The 16,251-nt window shown below is 44.2% G+C and overlaps 1 protein-coding gene across 1 annotated transcript in view; it reads left to right on the top strand.

Annotated features, from left to right (window-relative positions):
• LOC109878245 (uncharacterized) overlaps positions 1 to 16,162 on the top strand; it is a 29,509-nt gene extending 13,347 nt beyond the window's left edge. Inside the window, exons 9-14 of the mRNA XM_031818444.1 lie at positions 2,303 to 2,393; positions 2,880 to 2,913; positions 10,695 to 10,772; positions 11,106 to 11,208; positions 14,179 to 14,312; positions 14,476 to 16,162. Coding sequence (XP_031674304.1) covers positions 2,303 to 2,393; positions 2,880 to 2,913; positions 10,695 to 10,772; positions 11,106 to 11,208; positions 14,179 to 14,312; positions 14,476 to 14,611 — 576 coding nt within the window. The 3' untranslated portion in view covers positions 14,612 to 16,162. The remainder of the gene's footprint in view (positions 1 to 2,302; positions 2,394 to 2,879; positions 2,914 to 10,694; positions 10,773 to 11,105; positions 11,209 to 14,178; positions 14,313 to 14,475) is intronic.
• The last annotated feature ends 89 nt before the right edge of the window (positions 16,163 to 16,251 follow it).

Consider the following 16,251-nt stretch of genomic DNA (forward strand, 5'->3'; position numbering starts at 1 on the left):
GGCGAGACTATATACGGACGGGGTACCGGTACAGAGTCAATGTGTCGGGGCACCAGTTAGTTGAGGTAATATGTAAATGTAGGTAGAGTTATTTAAGTGACTATGCATAGATGATAACAACAGAGAGTAGCAGCAGTGTAAAAGAGAGAGGGGGGGGGCAATGCAAATAGTCTGGGTAGCCATTTGGTTAGATGTTCAGGAGTCTTATGGCGAGGTCGGAGAGGGCAGTGTGGAGTGCAATAGAGATTGCATCATCTGTGGATCTGTTGGTGTGATATGCAAATTGGAGTGGGTCTAGGGTTTCTAGAATAATGGTGTTGATGTGAGTCATGACCAGCCTTTCAAAGCACTTTATGCCTACAGACGTGAGTGCTACAGGTAGGAAGTCATTTAGGCAGGTTATCTTAGTGTTCTTGGGCACAGACACGATGTTGGTCTGCTTAAAACATGTTGGTATTACAGACTTGGACAGGGAGAGGTTGAAAATGTCAGTGAAGACACTTGCCAGTTGGTCAGCGCACGTCCTGGTAATCCGTCTGGCCCTGCGGCCTTGTGAATGTTGACCTGTTTAAAACCTCTTGGAACTACCCATCCCGGATCCGGTATAATTGTCATCAACTACACTAATTAGCATAGCGAAATAATCTTACTAGAAAATATTCATATTCATGAAATATAGTGAAACACAGCTTAGCCTTTTGTTAATCACTCTGTCGTCTCAGATTTGGAAATTATGCTTTACAGCCAAAGCAAGACAAGCGTTTCTGTAAGTTTATCGATAGCCTAGCATAGCATCATGTCCAGCTAGCAGCAGGAAGCTTGGTCACAAATCAGAAAAGCAATCACGACAACGCCGAATCCAAATTATATTCATAATATCGACAGAAACATGGCAAGCGTTTTTTATAATCAATCCTCAAGGTGTTTTTCAAATATCTATTTGATAATATATCAACTGGGACAATTGGCTTTTGAGTAGGACCGAGAGTAAAAATGGCTACCTCTGTCTTTTACGCAAGAATCACTCTGAGAGCCCTCAGCTGGCCACTTACGCAATGTGGTCCTTTACGCTCATTCTTCAACATAAAGGCGTGAAACTACGTCTAAAGGCTGTAGACACCTTAGGGAATACGTAGAAAAAGGAATCTGGTTGATATCCCTTTCAATGGTCAATAGGGATGCATAGGAAAACAGATCGTTCAAAATAAGAGTCACTTCCTGATTGGATTTTCCTCAGGCTTTCGCCTGCATTATCAGTTCTGTTATACTCACAGACAATCTTTTTACAGTTTTGGAAACTTTAGTGTTTTCTATCCTAAGCTGTCAATTATATGCATATTCTAGCATCTGGTCCTGAAAAATAGGCCGTTAGGATAGAATTATGGTCAGATTTGCCAAATGGAGGGTGAGGGAGAGCTTTGTATGCGTCTTTGTGTGTGGAGTAAAGTTGGTCCAGTTTTTTTCCTCTCTGGGTGAGCATTTTCCTGTTTATGGCGGAATACAGCTCATTCAGTGTGGTCTTAGTGCCAGCGGTGGTGGTATGTAGACAGCTATGAAAAATACAGATGATAACTCTCTTGGTAGACAGTGTGGTCTACAGCTTATCATGAGATCCTCTACTTCAGGTGAGCAAAACCTTGAGACTTCCTTAGATATGGTGCACCAGGAGTTATTTACAAAAATACATAGTCCACCGCCCCTTGTCTTTTTTTTATTTTTATTAACTAGGCAAGTCAGTTAAGAACAAATCCTTATTTTCAATGACGGCCTAGGACTGTACTGAACTGCCAGAACCACAGATTTATTTTACCGTGTCAGCTCGTGGATTCGATCTTACAACCTTTCGGTTACTAGTCCAACGCTCTAACCACTAGGCTACCTGCCTCTACCCACTAGGCTACCTGCCTCTAACCACTAGGCTACCTGCCGCTCCAGGTCTGAACGACAACGCTGTTCTTTCCTGCCGATACAGCGTATAACCAGTCACCTGTTGATAATGTCGTCGTTCAGCCACGGCTCTGTGAAGCATAAAATATTACAGTCCTGTATGTCCCATTGGTAGTTTAATCTTCCGCGTAGGTCATCGATTTTATTTTCAAGAGTTTGCATGTTTGCTAACAGAATGAAAGGAATTGGAGGTTTATTCGATCGCCTACAATCGGGTCAGGCTCTAGTCTTTTGTTATAGGATAACTTTGGTGTTGATTGGTGAACTTGTGATGAGATTTTTTTGTCTTTTCTGTTTTGTTTCTGAGATATGATCTGATATCAGTTTATCAATTCACCCCTTCTCTCTCCTGTAGGATCTGGGTTTTGAAGAGGGGCAGAGTGTGTTGCTGTTGGAGAAGTTTACCACGGTTCAGGCTGCTCTCGGCTCCCCTGAGGCTGATAGAGGTATTGGGACAGGCTGATCTACCAGACCCCACCACAGGGGGCGTACTATAGACATGCTGCACTACCAGACCCCACCACAGGGGGCGTAGTATAGACATGCTGCACTACCAGACCCACCACAGGGGACGTAGTATAGACAGGCTGTACTACCAGACCCCACCACAGGGGGTGTAGTATAGACATGCTGCACTACCAGACCCCACCACAGGGGACATAGTATAGACAGGCTGTACTACCAGACCCCACCACAGGGGGTGTAGTATAGACATGCTGCACTACCAGACCCCACCACAGGGGGCATAGTATAGACAGGCTACTCTACCAGACCCCACCACAGGGGGCGTAGCCATTGCATTTAAAGAGTTTGATTTACCAAATATACTACAACAATATAGAAATACTTACTGTACATCTAACATTGATTTGTTGTGAGGTTTCGCTACAATATTTCATAGTAAAGTGAACCTTTTCCTATTCTTGCTGCAGTGGTGGACCTCTCCTCCCCTGAGGACTCTACTGGGTGAGTATGTTGAACTGGGTATCATACCTGGGTTGTTAGTGTGGCTCTCTACCATGTTATCCCACTGAGCTAAAGTCTAGGCATTAGCTTCGGGAGCTAACATGTATCTTCATGTCTCAGACAAGGTTATCTCGTCATTTGAGACCAGCTTTGTTGAGGCCACCGCCACTCTGTTTGTTATTCGTCATCTAAATGGTCCTATAATACATCATTTCATTTACATCCCTACAGTTCTAGAAGCTATAGACGGTCCCAAATGGCCCCCTATTCCAGGGTTTCCGTTAGGAAAATGTTGCGCTGGACATTTGTCAAGAAGCATTTGAATTTACCGGACATTTGAGAAATTTAACGGACCTCATATGCATTGGGTGCTTAAGCTGATTAGGGCGTCCACCATCTGTCAGAATGACAGAAATCACATTTAAATTATGGTAATTCATATTAACAGAACATGCAAGTCGAAGATGCAACAATGTGTGGTACTTATTACCAAATTCTGATGAGCACTTTGAAGATGTTAGAATAACTGTCCAAATGTATTTTTCCTCAACCAACAAGATGAGTAACAAACGGCAAAATAACTAGTAGTAGAAACGTTCACCTATTCTATTGGTCAACTTGTGGAGAAAGAAATAGCCTATACCAAACACTCTGGGACAGTTGTGGGAAGATAGATTCCAAATTCATAGTCGATCACCAAGCATTTCTGTGAAAAACCCAACGATAAAGCCTTGTGTTCCTATAAAAATTTTTGGGTTTCGCGCTGTTGATGGTAGGTGCACTTGATTCAGCAGCCCTAGTGCCGGGAAGGCAAAGTGTTTCCATTTTAAACCATTTCATGTGTCTAAAGGTAGAACTCCGCCTACTCGGCAGGCCCAGAGAGCAAATCAAGTGCACCTATAGGCCTACCGCTGCCCAATCAGATAGCTCAGATCACAGAGTCTGCACAGTTTCCTCGCTCCATAGACTGTAAAAAGAAGCCTTGAACTCACAGCAAAGTTGATCCTGTGAGATTTCAAAACGTTTAAAACCACGAGTAGAGAGACAACGAATACAGCAGAGAGCTGCTTTTTTCTTGACTGAGTTCATGTTTAAGTTGTTATTCAGCACTGTCAACACTTAGTTCATCCGTTTTATAAGCCATAAAATGTGAGTGTTTCAATAAGCTTGCGTCGTTGTTATTTCTCTGGTCATAGGAGTAACAACATAGGAGTAACAACATAGGAGTAACAACATTTAATTGGTTCATGAGGCAGAAGTAATGCAGTGCGACTTAAGCCTCACCATCAGCTGGAAGACTGTGTCCCCTTTTCTCAGCTGAAGGAGGGACAGAGGAGAGATGGTGAGGAGGGAGAGAGGAGGGACGGTGACGAGGGAGAGAGGCAGCCTCCGCTGCTCCTTCCCTTCCCTCAGATTGACCATCAGATGCTCCCTCCCCTCAGACTGACCATCAGATGCTCCCTCCCCTCAGACTGACCATCAGATGTTCCCTCCCCTCAGACTGACCATCAGATGTTCCCTCCCCTCAGACTGACCATCAGATGCTCCCTCCCCTCAGACTGACCATCAGATGTTCCCTCCCCTCAGACTGACCATCAGATGCTCCCTCCCCTCAGACTGACCATCAGATGTTCCCTCCCCTCAGACTGACCATCAGATGTTCCCTCCCCTCAGACTGACCATCAGATGTTCCCTCCCCTCAGACTGACCATCAGATGTTCCCTCCCCTCAGACTGACCATCAGATGTTCCCTCCCCTCAGACTGACCATCAGATGCAGGCCATCAGTACAGTACAAAAAATAAGCAAATTATTATGCTCACTCAGCTGTGCCTCACAAGCAATAGAACAAATTATCTATTACCAGTGTGACCATATACCTACAATTTTTGAAATGGTCTGAGAAGAACAACATTGGCAGGCCAATTCAAGTGCAGCCAATATTCAGTGATGATATATAGGCCCTATAGCCTACTGTACAAACCTCATTGCTACAGAACTGTGTTTAATTAGTTAATGTTGCAAAGGCTTATGTTTATGTCATGTTTTTTTAAATCTGAGCCGTAGATCTCTGCTTGCATTTTGACTCCATGATCTTGACTCAGAAAAGGTTGTTGACCGCTGGTGAACAATTTTTTCCTCACATTATAAATGCAACAATGTGCACAAGGCAGTAGGCCATGCGTGAATGTTTGTTCCATAATGACATTAGCGGGAGAACACCATTGTCAAAAGGGCACTGCACATGCGAGCGGTTTCATGTGACAGAGATGAAAATATTTGTTAGAAATTTTGAAAGAGGGGGCATCTGATATGCAACAACTAGCATGGGTTGCTGGTATGACTAGGATTGTGCCTTTGTCTACTGGACGAGAAAGAAAGTTGATATAAAATAATTGCCTCCACAGTCTGATTTTGGCTAGGCTACTTTAACGCAAAGTAAGACATGCCTAATAATGTGTAGTAAAACCATGGGTTGGAACCGGTTTGGGGAACAGACCCCGAAAATGAAGAACAGAACCAGAACTAAGAACGAAAGTGATCTATACTGTACCGGAACAGAACTGTTATTTTAAAAGCATGGGAACCGGTTAATAATGTTATTTTCTTTCTGGGCATTTTTTTCCAGTCCCACCAAAAACGCAACAAAGTGCCTATGCAAAGCCCCCACTCTGTCACTCAGAAACTTAACCCAGTGTCTGCCTCCCTGCCTGCCTGCCAGCTGAAAATTGTGTGTGTGTGTGTGTGTGTGTGTGTGTAGGCTAACTGCCCCTCCCTCTGAAGCATAGTCTACTGTAGCTACTGACGTTACACGCTTGATTAAAATATTTTTTATTAGAGAAGAATGGATTAACCTTTTCATTGCTAGTTAAGGATACTATAGTACTATATACATGTTTTTATTGGAATTCTGGTGCTGCTCTGCACACACAAGCTTGTTAGCTAGCTAGCTCTGGTCTAGCTCTCAAACTTTAGGCAGAATTATGTGTATTCAGATTCGGAAGACTAATGTCCTCAGAGAGGCAATTCATTTTGCAGCAGTCATAAAACATCACATATAACAAATACAAATAAATAGCAAAGGATATTTTCAAGCAAATAGGCAGGGTACGGCAGTTTCCCAGTGTACTGTAGTGGAACTGAGAGTCATGATCAAGGGTTTGTTCTGGTCCAATGTTAGTCAAGCCAACTCTCTGAAGTTCAGATAGGCAGGGTACGGCAGTTTCCCAGTGTACTGTAGTGGAACTGAGAGTCATGATCAAGGGTTTGTTCTGGTCCAATGTTAGTCAAGCCAACTCTCTGAAGTTCAGATAGGCAGGGTACGGCAGTTTCCCAGTGTACTGTAGTGGAACTGAGAGTCATGATCAAGGGTTTGTTCTGGTCCAATGTTAGTCAAGCCAACTCTCTGAAGTTCAGATAGGCAGGGTACGGCAGTTTCCCAGTGTACTGTAGTGGAACTGAGAGTCATGATCAAGGGTTTGTTCTGGTCCAATGTTAGTCAAGCCAACTCTCTGAAGTTCAGATAGGCAGGGTACGGCAGTTTCCCAGTGTACTGTAGTGGAACTGAGAGTCATGATCAAGGGTTTGTTCTGGTCCAATGTTAGTCAAGCCAACTCTCTGAAGTTCAGATAGGCAGGGTACGGCAGTTTCCTAGTGTACTGTAGTGGAACTGAGAGTCATGATCAAGGGTTTGTTCTGGTCCAATGTTAGTCAAGCCAACTCTCTGAAGTTCAGATAGGCAGGGTACGGCAGTTTCCCAGTGTACTGTAGTGGAACTGAGAGTCATGATCAAGGGTTTGTTCTGGTCCAATGTTAGTCAAGCCAACTCTCTGAAGTTCAGATAGGCAGGGTACGGCAGTTTCCCAGTGTACTGTAGTGGAACTGAGAGTCATGATCAAGGGTTTGTTCTGGTCCAATGTTAGTCAAGCCAACTCTCTGAAGTTCAGATAGGCAGGGTACGGCAGTTTCCCAGTGTACTGTAGTGGAACTGAGAGTCATGATCAAGGGTTTGTTCTGGTCCAATGTTAGTCAAGCCAACTCTCTGAAGTTCAGATAGGCAGGGTACGGCAGTTTCCCAGTGTACTGTAGTGGAACTGAGAGTCATGATCAAGGGTTTGTTCTGGTCCAATGTTAGTCAAGCCAACTCTCTGAAGTTCAGATAGGCAGGGTACGGCAGTTTCCTAGTGTACTGTAGTGGAACTGAGAGTCATGATCAAGGGTTTGTTCTGGTCCAATGTTAGTCAAGCCAACTCTCTGAAGTTCAGATAGGCAGGGTACGGCAGTTTCCCAGTGTACTGTAGTGGAACTGAGAGTCATGATCAAGGGTTTGTTCTGGTCCAATGTTAGTCAAGCCAACTCTCTGAAGTTCAGATAGGCAGGGTACGGCAGTTTCCCAGTGTACTGTAGTGGAACTGAGAGTCATGATCAAGGGTTTGTTCTGGTCCAATGTTAGTCAAGCCAACTCTCTGAAGTTCAGATAGGCAGGGTACGGCAGTTTCCCAGTGTACTGTAGTGGAACTGAGAGTCATGATCAAGGGTTTGTTCTGGTCCAATGTTAGTCAAGCCAACTCTCTGAAGTTCAGATAGGCAGGGTACGGCAGTTTCCTAGTGTACTGTAGTGGAACTGAGAGTCATGATCAAGGGTTTGTTCTGGTCCAATGTTAGTCAAGCCAACTCTCTGAAGTTCAGATAGGCAGGGTACGGCAGTTTCCCAGTGTACTGTAGTGGAACTGAGAGTCATGATCAAGGGTTTGTTCTGGTCCAATGTTAGTCAAGCCAACTCTCTGAAGTTCAGATAGGCAGGGTACGGCAGTTTCCCAGTGTACTGTAGTGGAACTGAGAGTCATGATCAAGGGTTTGTTCTGGTCCAATGTTAGTCAAGCCAACTCTCTGAAGTTCAGATAGGCAGGGTACGGCAGTTTCCCAGTATACTGTAGTGGAACTGAGAGTCATGATCAAGGGTTTGTTCTGGTCCAATGTTAGTCAAGCCAACTCTCTGAAGTTCAGATAGGCAGGGTACGGCAGTTTCCTAGTGTACTGTAGTGGAACTGAGAGTCATGATCAAGGGTTTGTTCTGGTCCAATGTTAGTCAAGCCAACTCTCTGAAGTTCAGATAGGCAGGGTACGGCAGTTTCCTAGTGTACTGTAGTGGAACTGAGAGTCATGATCAAGGGTTTGTTCTGGTCCAATGTTAGTCAAGCCAACTCTCTGAAGTTCAGACATTCAAAGTTCCTTCATAGAAGCTTCTCCTCCGCAGGTATGATTCTGTGGCCTAATTCAGATGATGCATGTCATCACTTTATGACCAACTCTCTTCTCACCAGTGTATTTTCAGTCACATCTAGCACCCTTCTCTCCACTTGTCTGTCCAATGCAGTACTTAGCTTGTCCGCTGCATAGCAAGTCATTTAATGTCGAGCTAAATGTAAAAACTAAATATATATATATATATTTTAGAGGTTTAAAAAGGAACGATATAAACAGTTACTTTTGTTTGAACCGGTTCAGAACATTATTTTGCTGGTCGGAACAGTGGAGCGGCACAAACAAAATAATGGTTCTGTTCAGAACGAATAGATTGGACAATTATTTTGGTTCCAACCCCTGATTTTAAAACGTTCAGGTTTCTATCAATTAAGTATGTTTTCAAAATGTGTACTGCCTCCATCTCACTGCAAAGTGTTGTGTGACGTGGTGATGAATCCTTCCTGTTCATTTGCTGTTTGAGGAGCTGTAGCAGCATCTCTCCTGCTGTCTGACAGATTTACCTCTCAGAGGCTTTGCATCTGTAGGCTGAGCGCGTGATAAATATAATGCATTACGAATATACTGTACACATGTCCCAATTTAATTCCACTGAATTATGCAAATGAACCTATAGACTGATAAGCATGACCAGTCAAATGTATTTAGATCATCTGGTATTTCCATAATGCTTTTTAGACTATTTCGCAATGGGATTATTTTCTTCTTCTCCCGGACAATTGGCCAATGGCAATTTTATTTATCGGCTTTTCATTTATTTTTTTTATCGGCCAAAAGCCGGCTATTACTGGCTAATGGAAACCCTGCCCTATTCCCTATATTGTGCACTTCTTTCGACAAGAGCCCTATAGGCCTTGGTCAAAAGTAATGAACGACAGTTGAAGTCGGAAGTTTACATACACCTTCGCCAAATACATTTAAACTCAGTTTTTCATCATTCCTGACATTTAATCCCAGTAAAAAATCCCTGTTTTAGGTAGGATCACCACTTTATGTTAAGAATGTGAAATGTCAGAGTAATAGCAGAGAATAATTTATTTCAGCTTTTATTTCTTTCATCAGTGGGTCAGAAGTTTACATACACTCAATTAGTATTTGGTAGCATTCCCTTTAAATGGTTTAACTTGGGTGAAACGTTTCGGGTAGCCTTCCACAAGCTTCCCACAATAAGTTGGGTGAGTTTTGGCCCATTCCTCCTGACAGAGCTGGTGTAACGGAGTCAGGTTTTTAGGCCTCCTTGCTCGCACACACTTTCAGTTCTGCCCACAAATGTTCTATAGGATTGAGGTCAGAGCTTTGTGATGGCCACTTCAATACCTTTGTTGTCCTTAAGGCATTTTGCTTTGGAAATATGGTTATGGTCATTGTCCATTTGGAAGACCCATTTGTGACGAAGCTTTAACTTTCTGACTGATGTCTTGAGATGTTGCTTCAATATATCCACTCATGATGCCATCCATTTTGTGAAGGACACCAGTCCCTCCTGCAGCAAAGCACCCCCACAACATGATGCTGCCACCCCTGTGCTTCACGGTTGGGATGGTATTCTTTGGCTTGCAAGCCTCCCCTTTTTTCCTCCAAACATAACGATGGTCATTATGGCCAAACATATCTATTTCTGTTTCATCAAGTCCCCATGTGCAGTTGCAAACCGTAGTCTGGCTTTTTTATTGCGGTTTTGGAGCAGTGGCTTCTTCCTTGCTGAGCGGCTTTTCAGGTTATGTCGATATAGGACTCGTTTTACTGTGGATATAGATACTTTTCTACCCGTTTTCTCCAGCATCTTCACAAGGTCCTTTGCTGTTGTTCTGGGATTGATTTGCACTTTTAGCAACAAAGTACGTTCATCTCTAGGAGACAGAACGAGTCTCCTTCCTGAGCGGGATGGCTGCGTGGTCCCATGGTGTTTATACTTGCGTACTATTCTATGTACAGATGAACGTGGTACCTTCTGGCGTTTGGAAATTGCTCCCAAGGATGAACCAGACTTGTGGATGTTTACCATTTTTTTTCTGAGGTCCTGGCTGATTTCTTTTGATTTTCCCATGATGTCAAGCAAAGAGGCATTGAGTTTGAAGGATTGGCCTTGAAATACATCCACAGGTATACATCTAATTGACTCAAATCATGTCAATTAGCCTATCAGAAGCTTTTAAGCCATGACATCATTTTCTGGAATTTTCCAAGCTGTTTAAAGGCACAGTCAACTTAGTGTATGTAAACTTTTGACCCACTGGAATTGTGATACCGTGAACTATAAGTGAAATAATCTGTCTGTAAACAATTGTTGGACAAATTACTTGTCATGCACAAAGTAGATGTCCTAACCGACTTACCAAAACTATAGTTTGTTAACAAGAAATTTGTAGAGTGGTTGAAAACGAGTTTTAATGACTCCAACCTATTTGTATGTAAACTTCCGACTTGTATGTAGGGAATAGGGTGCCATTTAGGTCGCATTCATAATGTTGTGGTGTTATGTTGCTGTAATGAATGTGTTTTTCCTCTTATCCTCAGGTCCCCCTGTCCCTCTCTCTGGGTGGGGAACGTCACCGTGGACCTCACTGAGAAGCACATATGGGACCTTTTCAAAACGTACGACCACCATGCCCCATTTCCATCTGTTTTAGTTCAGTAGCCTGACCTATCTATCTCCATATCCACTGCGTAGGCTTCTCTTGCTGTGAGTTTCTTTGTTTCTTACATGGTGTATGGTGATAATCATCAAGAAACATAACATTAACACCTTAAATGTTTCACTCAAAATGGCCGCCGGTCCCCCATTCTAATACTATGACATTTATCTGTTTGTTGAGTTGGAATGGTGATCATTATTCTTTTACGTTCTAATTCTATGTTTTTAATGTAGGTGTGGGGAAATCGAGATAATGGAGAACTCTGATACTAATTCTATGTTCTGTACCATAGGTGTGGTGAGATAGAGAGTATCAGAGTTCTACATGAGAGATTCTGTGCCTTTGTCAACTTCAAGAATGCCAACATGGCCGCTCGCGCCTTGGAGAGGCTCCAGGTGAGTGATGGGATGAAACATAATGCTGTCTAAATGCCTTCAACTATGTGAGTTGTGCTTTCAATTCCTCAGCTTGAACTTTAGGAGTGTGTACTGTTGGAACTATGCTATTGGTTCCATTGCACTTTTGGGACTATGCTATTGATTCCATTGCACTTTTGGAACTATGCTTTTGGTTCCATTGTACTTTTGGACTATGCTATTGTACTTTTGGGAGTATGCTTTTGGTTCTATTGTCCAATTGGAAATATGCTATTTGTTCCATTGTACTTTTGGGACTATGCTTTTGGTTCCATTGTACTTTTGGGACAATGTTTATTTAACCAGGCTAGTCAATTATTAATAACAAATTATTATTTACAATGACGGTGAGGCTAAAGGCCTTGTGTGAGTACGGATAACCCCCCAAACAGTTTAAATCTAATTAACATAATCAAAATCGCCTAAACCTGTCCGTTCAAGATAGAGATATCAGTCCAACGCATCCGCCGATGTCACACTTGCACGTCTGCGGTGAAAGGTGGCAGAGCGAGAGCGATGTTTGTCAGACAATGAGACATCCCGATGTCACGAACCGGCTCATAGCCCGTAACAAAAGGGAGACAACGTGGAGATAAGGAGAAACAAAATATATATTTATTAAATGAGTAACTAAGTATAATATACAATGGTGTGTGTAATCAGTAATCAGTAGTGTGAGTGTTTTGCATGAATGTGATAATGCAGGGTGTTGAAAGATGCTAAAGCAAACAACCAAAAAACACCAAGAAACACAACAAAATCTATAAAGGTGTCTGCATGGAGAGAGTCTCCTCCATGAATCAGGAAGAGGTCTATTTATCCTGGGAGACACCTGGCCCAGGTGTGTCTGCATGGAGAGAGTCTCCTCCATGAATCAGGAAGAGGTCTATTTATCCTGGGAGACACCGGGCCCAGGTGTGTCTGCATGGAGAGAGTCTCCTCCATGAATGGGGAAGAGGTCTATTTATCCTGGGAGACACCGGGCCCAGGTGTGTCTGCATGGAGAGAGTCTCCTCCATGAATCAGGAAGAGGTCTATTTATCCTGGGAGACACCGGGCCCAGGTGTGTCTGCATGGAGAGAATCTCCTCCATGAATGGGGAAGAGGTCTATTTATCCTGGGAGACACCGGGCCCAGGTGTGTCTGCATGGAGAGAGTCTCCTCCATGAATCAGGAAGAGGTCTATTTATCCTGGGAGACACCGGGCCCAGGTGTGTCTGCATGGAGAGAGTCTCCTCCATGAATCAGGAAGAGGTCTATTTATCCTGGGAGACACCGGGCCCAGGTGTGTCTGCATGGAGAGAATCTCCTCCATGAATGGGGAAGAGGTCTATTTATCCTGGGAGACACCGGGCCCAGGTGTGTCTGCATGGAGAGAGTCTCCTCCATGAATCAGGAAGAGGTCTATTTATCCTGGGAGACACCGGGCCCAGGTGTGTCTGCATGGAGAGAGTCTCCTCCATGAATGGGGAAGAGGTCTATTTATCCTGGGAGACACCGGGCCCAGGTGTGTCTGCATGGAGAGAGTCTCCTCCATGAATCAGGAAGAGGTCTATTTATCCTGGGAGACACCGGGCCCAGGTGTGTCTGCATGGAGAGAATCTCCTCCATGAATGGGGAAGAGGTCTATTTATCCTGGGAGACACCGGGCCCAGGTGTGTCTGCATGGAGAGAGTCTCCTCCATGAATCAGGAAGAGGTCTATTTATCCTGGGAGACACCGGGCCCAGGTGTGTCTGCATGGAGAGAGTCTCCTCCATGAATCAGGAAGAGGTCTATTTATCCTGGGAGACACCGGGCCCAGGTGTGTCTGCATGGAGAGAATCTCCTCCATGAATGGGGAAGAGGTCTATTTATCCTGGGAGACACCGGGCCCAGGTGTGTCTGCATGGAGAGAGTCTCCTCCATGAATGGGGAAGAGGTCTATTTATCCTGGGAGACACCGGGCCCAGGTGTGTCTGCATGGAGAGAGACTCCTCCATGAATGGGGAAGAGGTCTATTTATCCTGGGAGACACCGGGCCCAGGTGTGTCTGCATGGAGAGAGACTCCTCCATGAATGGGGAAGAGGTCTATTTATCCTGGGACACACCTGGCCCAGGTGTTTCCCTTGTAGCTGACGACCCTCCCAACTCCGCCCACCGGCATCCTAATAAGGGAACAAGAACAAAGAGAGAATACGGCAGACAGAGTGGGAGGGTCGTCACACCGAAAACATGAAAACGTCTGTACCAAAACTTGATTAAAAATAAGTTTGACTAAAAGGACAACACAGACAGAAGACACTGGCAACAGCTCAAATACACCAGCAAACAGTGTGTGTGTGTGTGTGTGCGTAGTGTAAAACAACAGGCTGCCTTACATAAGGCAATGTAAACTAGTGACATGGGGTGACAACTAGAAACAGCTACATGGCTCAACAACCTGTTCATCTATTTGTCCTTTGAACTCCTCCAGACACCAGGTCCTGGTGTTTTCGGTTGGCCCGGAGGGAATTCAAGATCACGAGCTGAGTAATGAAAGGGACTATTAGCATAAAACACGATTGAGATCTGAGCTTGTATTATGTGTTCTCATTTTGAGCTGGAAGAGCAGTGTTTCTTAACTGAATAAGAATGGACCAGGGTTTGAGGCTGCGTGTTGCTACTGATGTCCACCTGACAGCACTGTAGAGCTCTCAATGTTGAGTCAGACGTCTCTGCATGATCCACAGAGTCAAGAGCCTTCAGTGGAGAGCTTGAGTCTTGCACATAAATAGTATCACCATGGTCCAACACAGAGAGGAAAGTACAACGATTCAACTCCTTTCTGGCTGCAAAGGAAAAACAATCTTTGTGCCGGTAATAAAACCCAATACGTTGTTATTGGATCCATTGTACTTTTGGGACTATGCTATTGGTCCTATTGCATGTAGTATTTTGAATGTGCCTGCTGTTTGTCCTCCTGTCCAGGGTGTGGAGCTGGAGAGCACCAGGCTGGTAATCAGGTACCCAGACCGCTGGGTACAGAGAACCCCTCACTCTCCTCAGAGGACCAACTCTATAAGCCTCAACACCTCCTCAGCCTCTCAGTACGACTCCACAGGGTAAAGACATCCCGTCTGTCATTCAACACATCATTATGAGTTATTCTAAAGTGTTACCAATCATTTCATATTAACTTTTGAAATGTACAAAGTGATGGAAGGAGGAAGCAGGAGCTCAGGTGCAGGTGTTTGTGTTTTCATACTGTTTGTCTCTCTCTCCCAGGACCAGGAGGATGGCTCCCATCAATGGTGACGAGTGTTTATTCTGGAGGACCACTGGCTGTTTCTATGGTGACAGGTGTCGCTTCAAACACAAGCCTGACCAGAGAGGAAGAGACAGGAAACCATGGCAACCCTGACCACCACGCAGGGACTGGATAGTACAGAGGGAGGCGAATGATGAGGATGAGGGACTGTGTCCCTACTTTAAAAGGGAAAATGAGGTTGAGGGTGGGGGTGGGGGGGTGTCACCCCGTTTGTAGTCCTCTGGCACAGACCACAGATCCCAGACAGAACACTGGACATGTATAATGAGTGTGTGAAGTGTCAATCAAAGTGAAGAGGAGTGCACCTCTGATTTCCTTCCCCCTCTCCCTCGGCCGGAGCTGTGAAACATGGAAATGACATCATCATTAGAACTTGAAGGGATCTTTGTCCAGTGAACCTCCTCTATGATGACCATGTTGTAGACACTAAGGGGGATGACATCTGTTGTTATCATGTGTTTTACTGTGTATGTATGGTCATGTGACTGGACATGTGACCTGAATATGTCACTTTGAGACTCAGTGCCAGCCTGATGCCATAGGGTGCCAAGTAATTGTCCCTACAAGGGATGAATAAACAATGGTTTTTAATTGAATATGGGGCATGTTCCAGGCAGACTAAATTGCAGTCACCTGCCTTCTCTCACAACACCTGGATAAGTGTTTGTTTAAGATGTCAGCTGACCCAATCATGATATAGCAAACTGATGCAGGACTGCACAGTCAGTGACGTGGCACACAACCATGAGTCAGTCTGGAACGTCACCAGTGTCCATGGGGTGTTCTAACATCCAGACCACCTTAAATGAAACAAGTAGTGTACTACTGTGGATATTGGAACAAGACCCGTAACACCATCCTAATATTGAGTTGCGCCTCCCCCTTTCACCCTCAGAACAGCCTCGTCAGGACATGGACTCTACAAGGTGTCGAAAGCGTTCCACAGGGATGCTGGCCCATATTGACTCCAATACTTCCCACAGTTGTGTCAAGTTGGCTGGATGTCCTTTGGGTGGTGGACCATTCTTGATACACACGGGAAACTGTTGAGCGTGAAAAACCCAGCAGCGTTGTAGTTCTTGACACACTCAAACCAGTGCACCTGGCACCTAATACTGTACCCCGTTCAAAGACACTTAAATCTTTTGCCTTGCCCGTTCACCCTCTGAATGGCACACATACACAACCCATGTCTCAATGCTTAAACATCCTTCTTTAACCCGTCTCCTCCCTTTCATCTACACAGATTGAAGTGGATTTAACAAGTGATCATAGCTTTCACCTGGATTCACCTGGTCATTTATGTTATAGAAATAGCAGGTATTCCTAATATTTTGTACACACAGTGTTCGCTCGGTGGACTAAAACATGTGTGTTCAGTGGAGTAAAACATGTGTGTTCAGTGGACTAATACATGTCTGTTCAGTGGACTAATACATGTCTGTTCAGTGGACTAATTAAATTCAAGTGGACTAAAGTGACAATATGAGGAGCACAGAATGACTGTTTGAGAGCATCAATGTAAAAAGACAATCTGTCTGTATCCTCTCAGCATGTGGGGGAGCTGAGTGTACAAATGACTTAGTGTTTTATTATGTCAATCAGTTGTATTCATTCATAATAAAATATAGTTTTATCAAATCAGATGAAGTTTCATTATTAAATGTACATTTTATCTGCTGCCACGTGTTGTATATTTATATGTACGTTTCCCTCTGATTGGATTGTCTGAA

Source organism: Oncorhynchus kisutch, unplaced genomic scaffold, assembly GCF_002021735.2.
Source record: "Oncorhynchus kisutch isolate 150728-3 unplaced genomic scaffold, Okis_V2 scaffold1391, whole genome shotgun sequence".
In the NCBI taxonomy this organism is placed as follows: domain Eukaryota; kingdom Metazoa; phylum Chordata; class Actinopteri; order Salmoniformes; family Salmonidae; genus Oncorhynchus; species Oncorhynchus kisutch.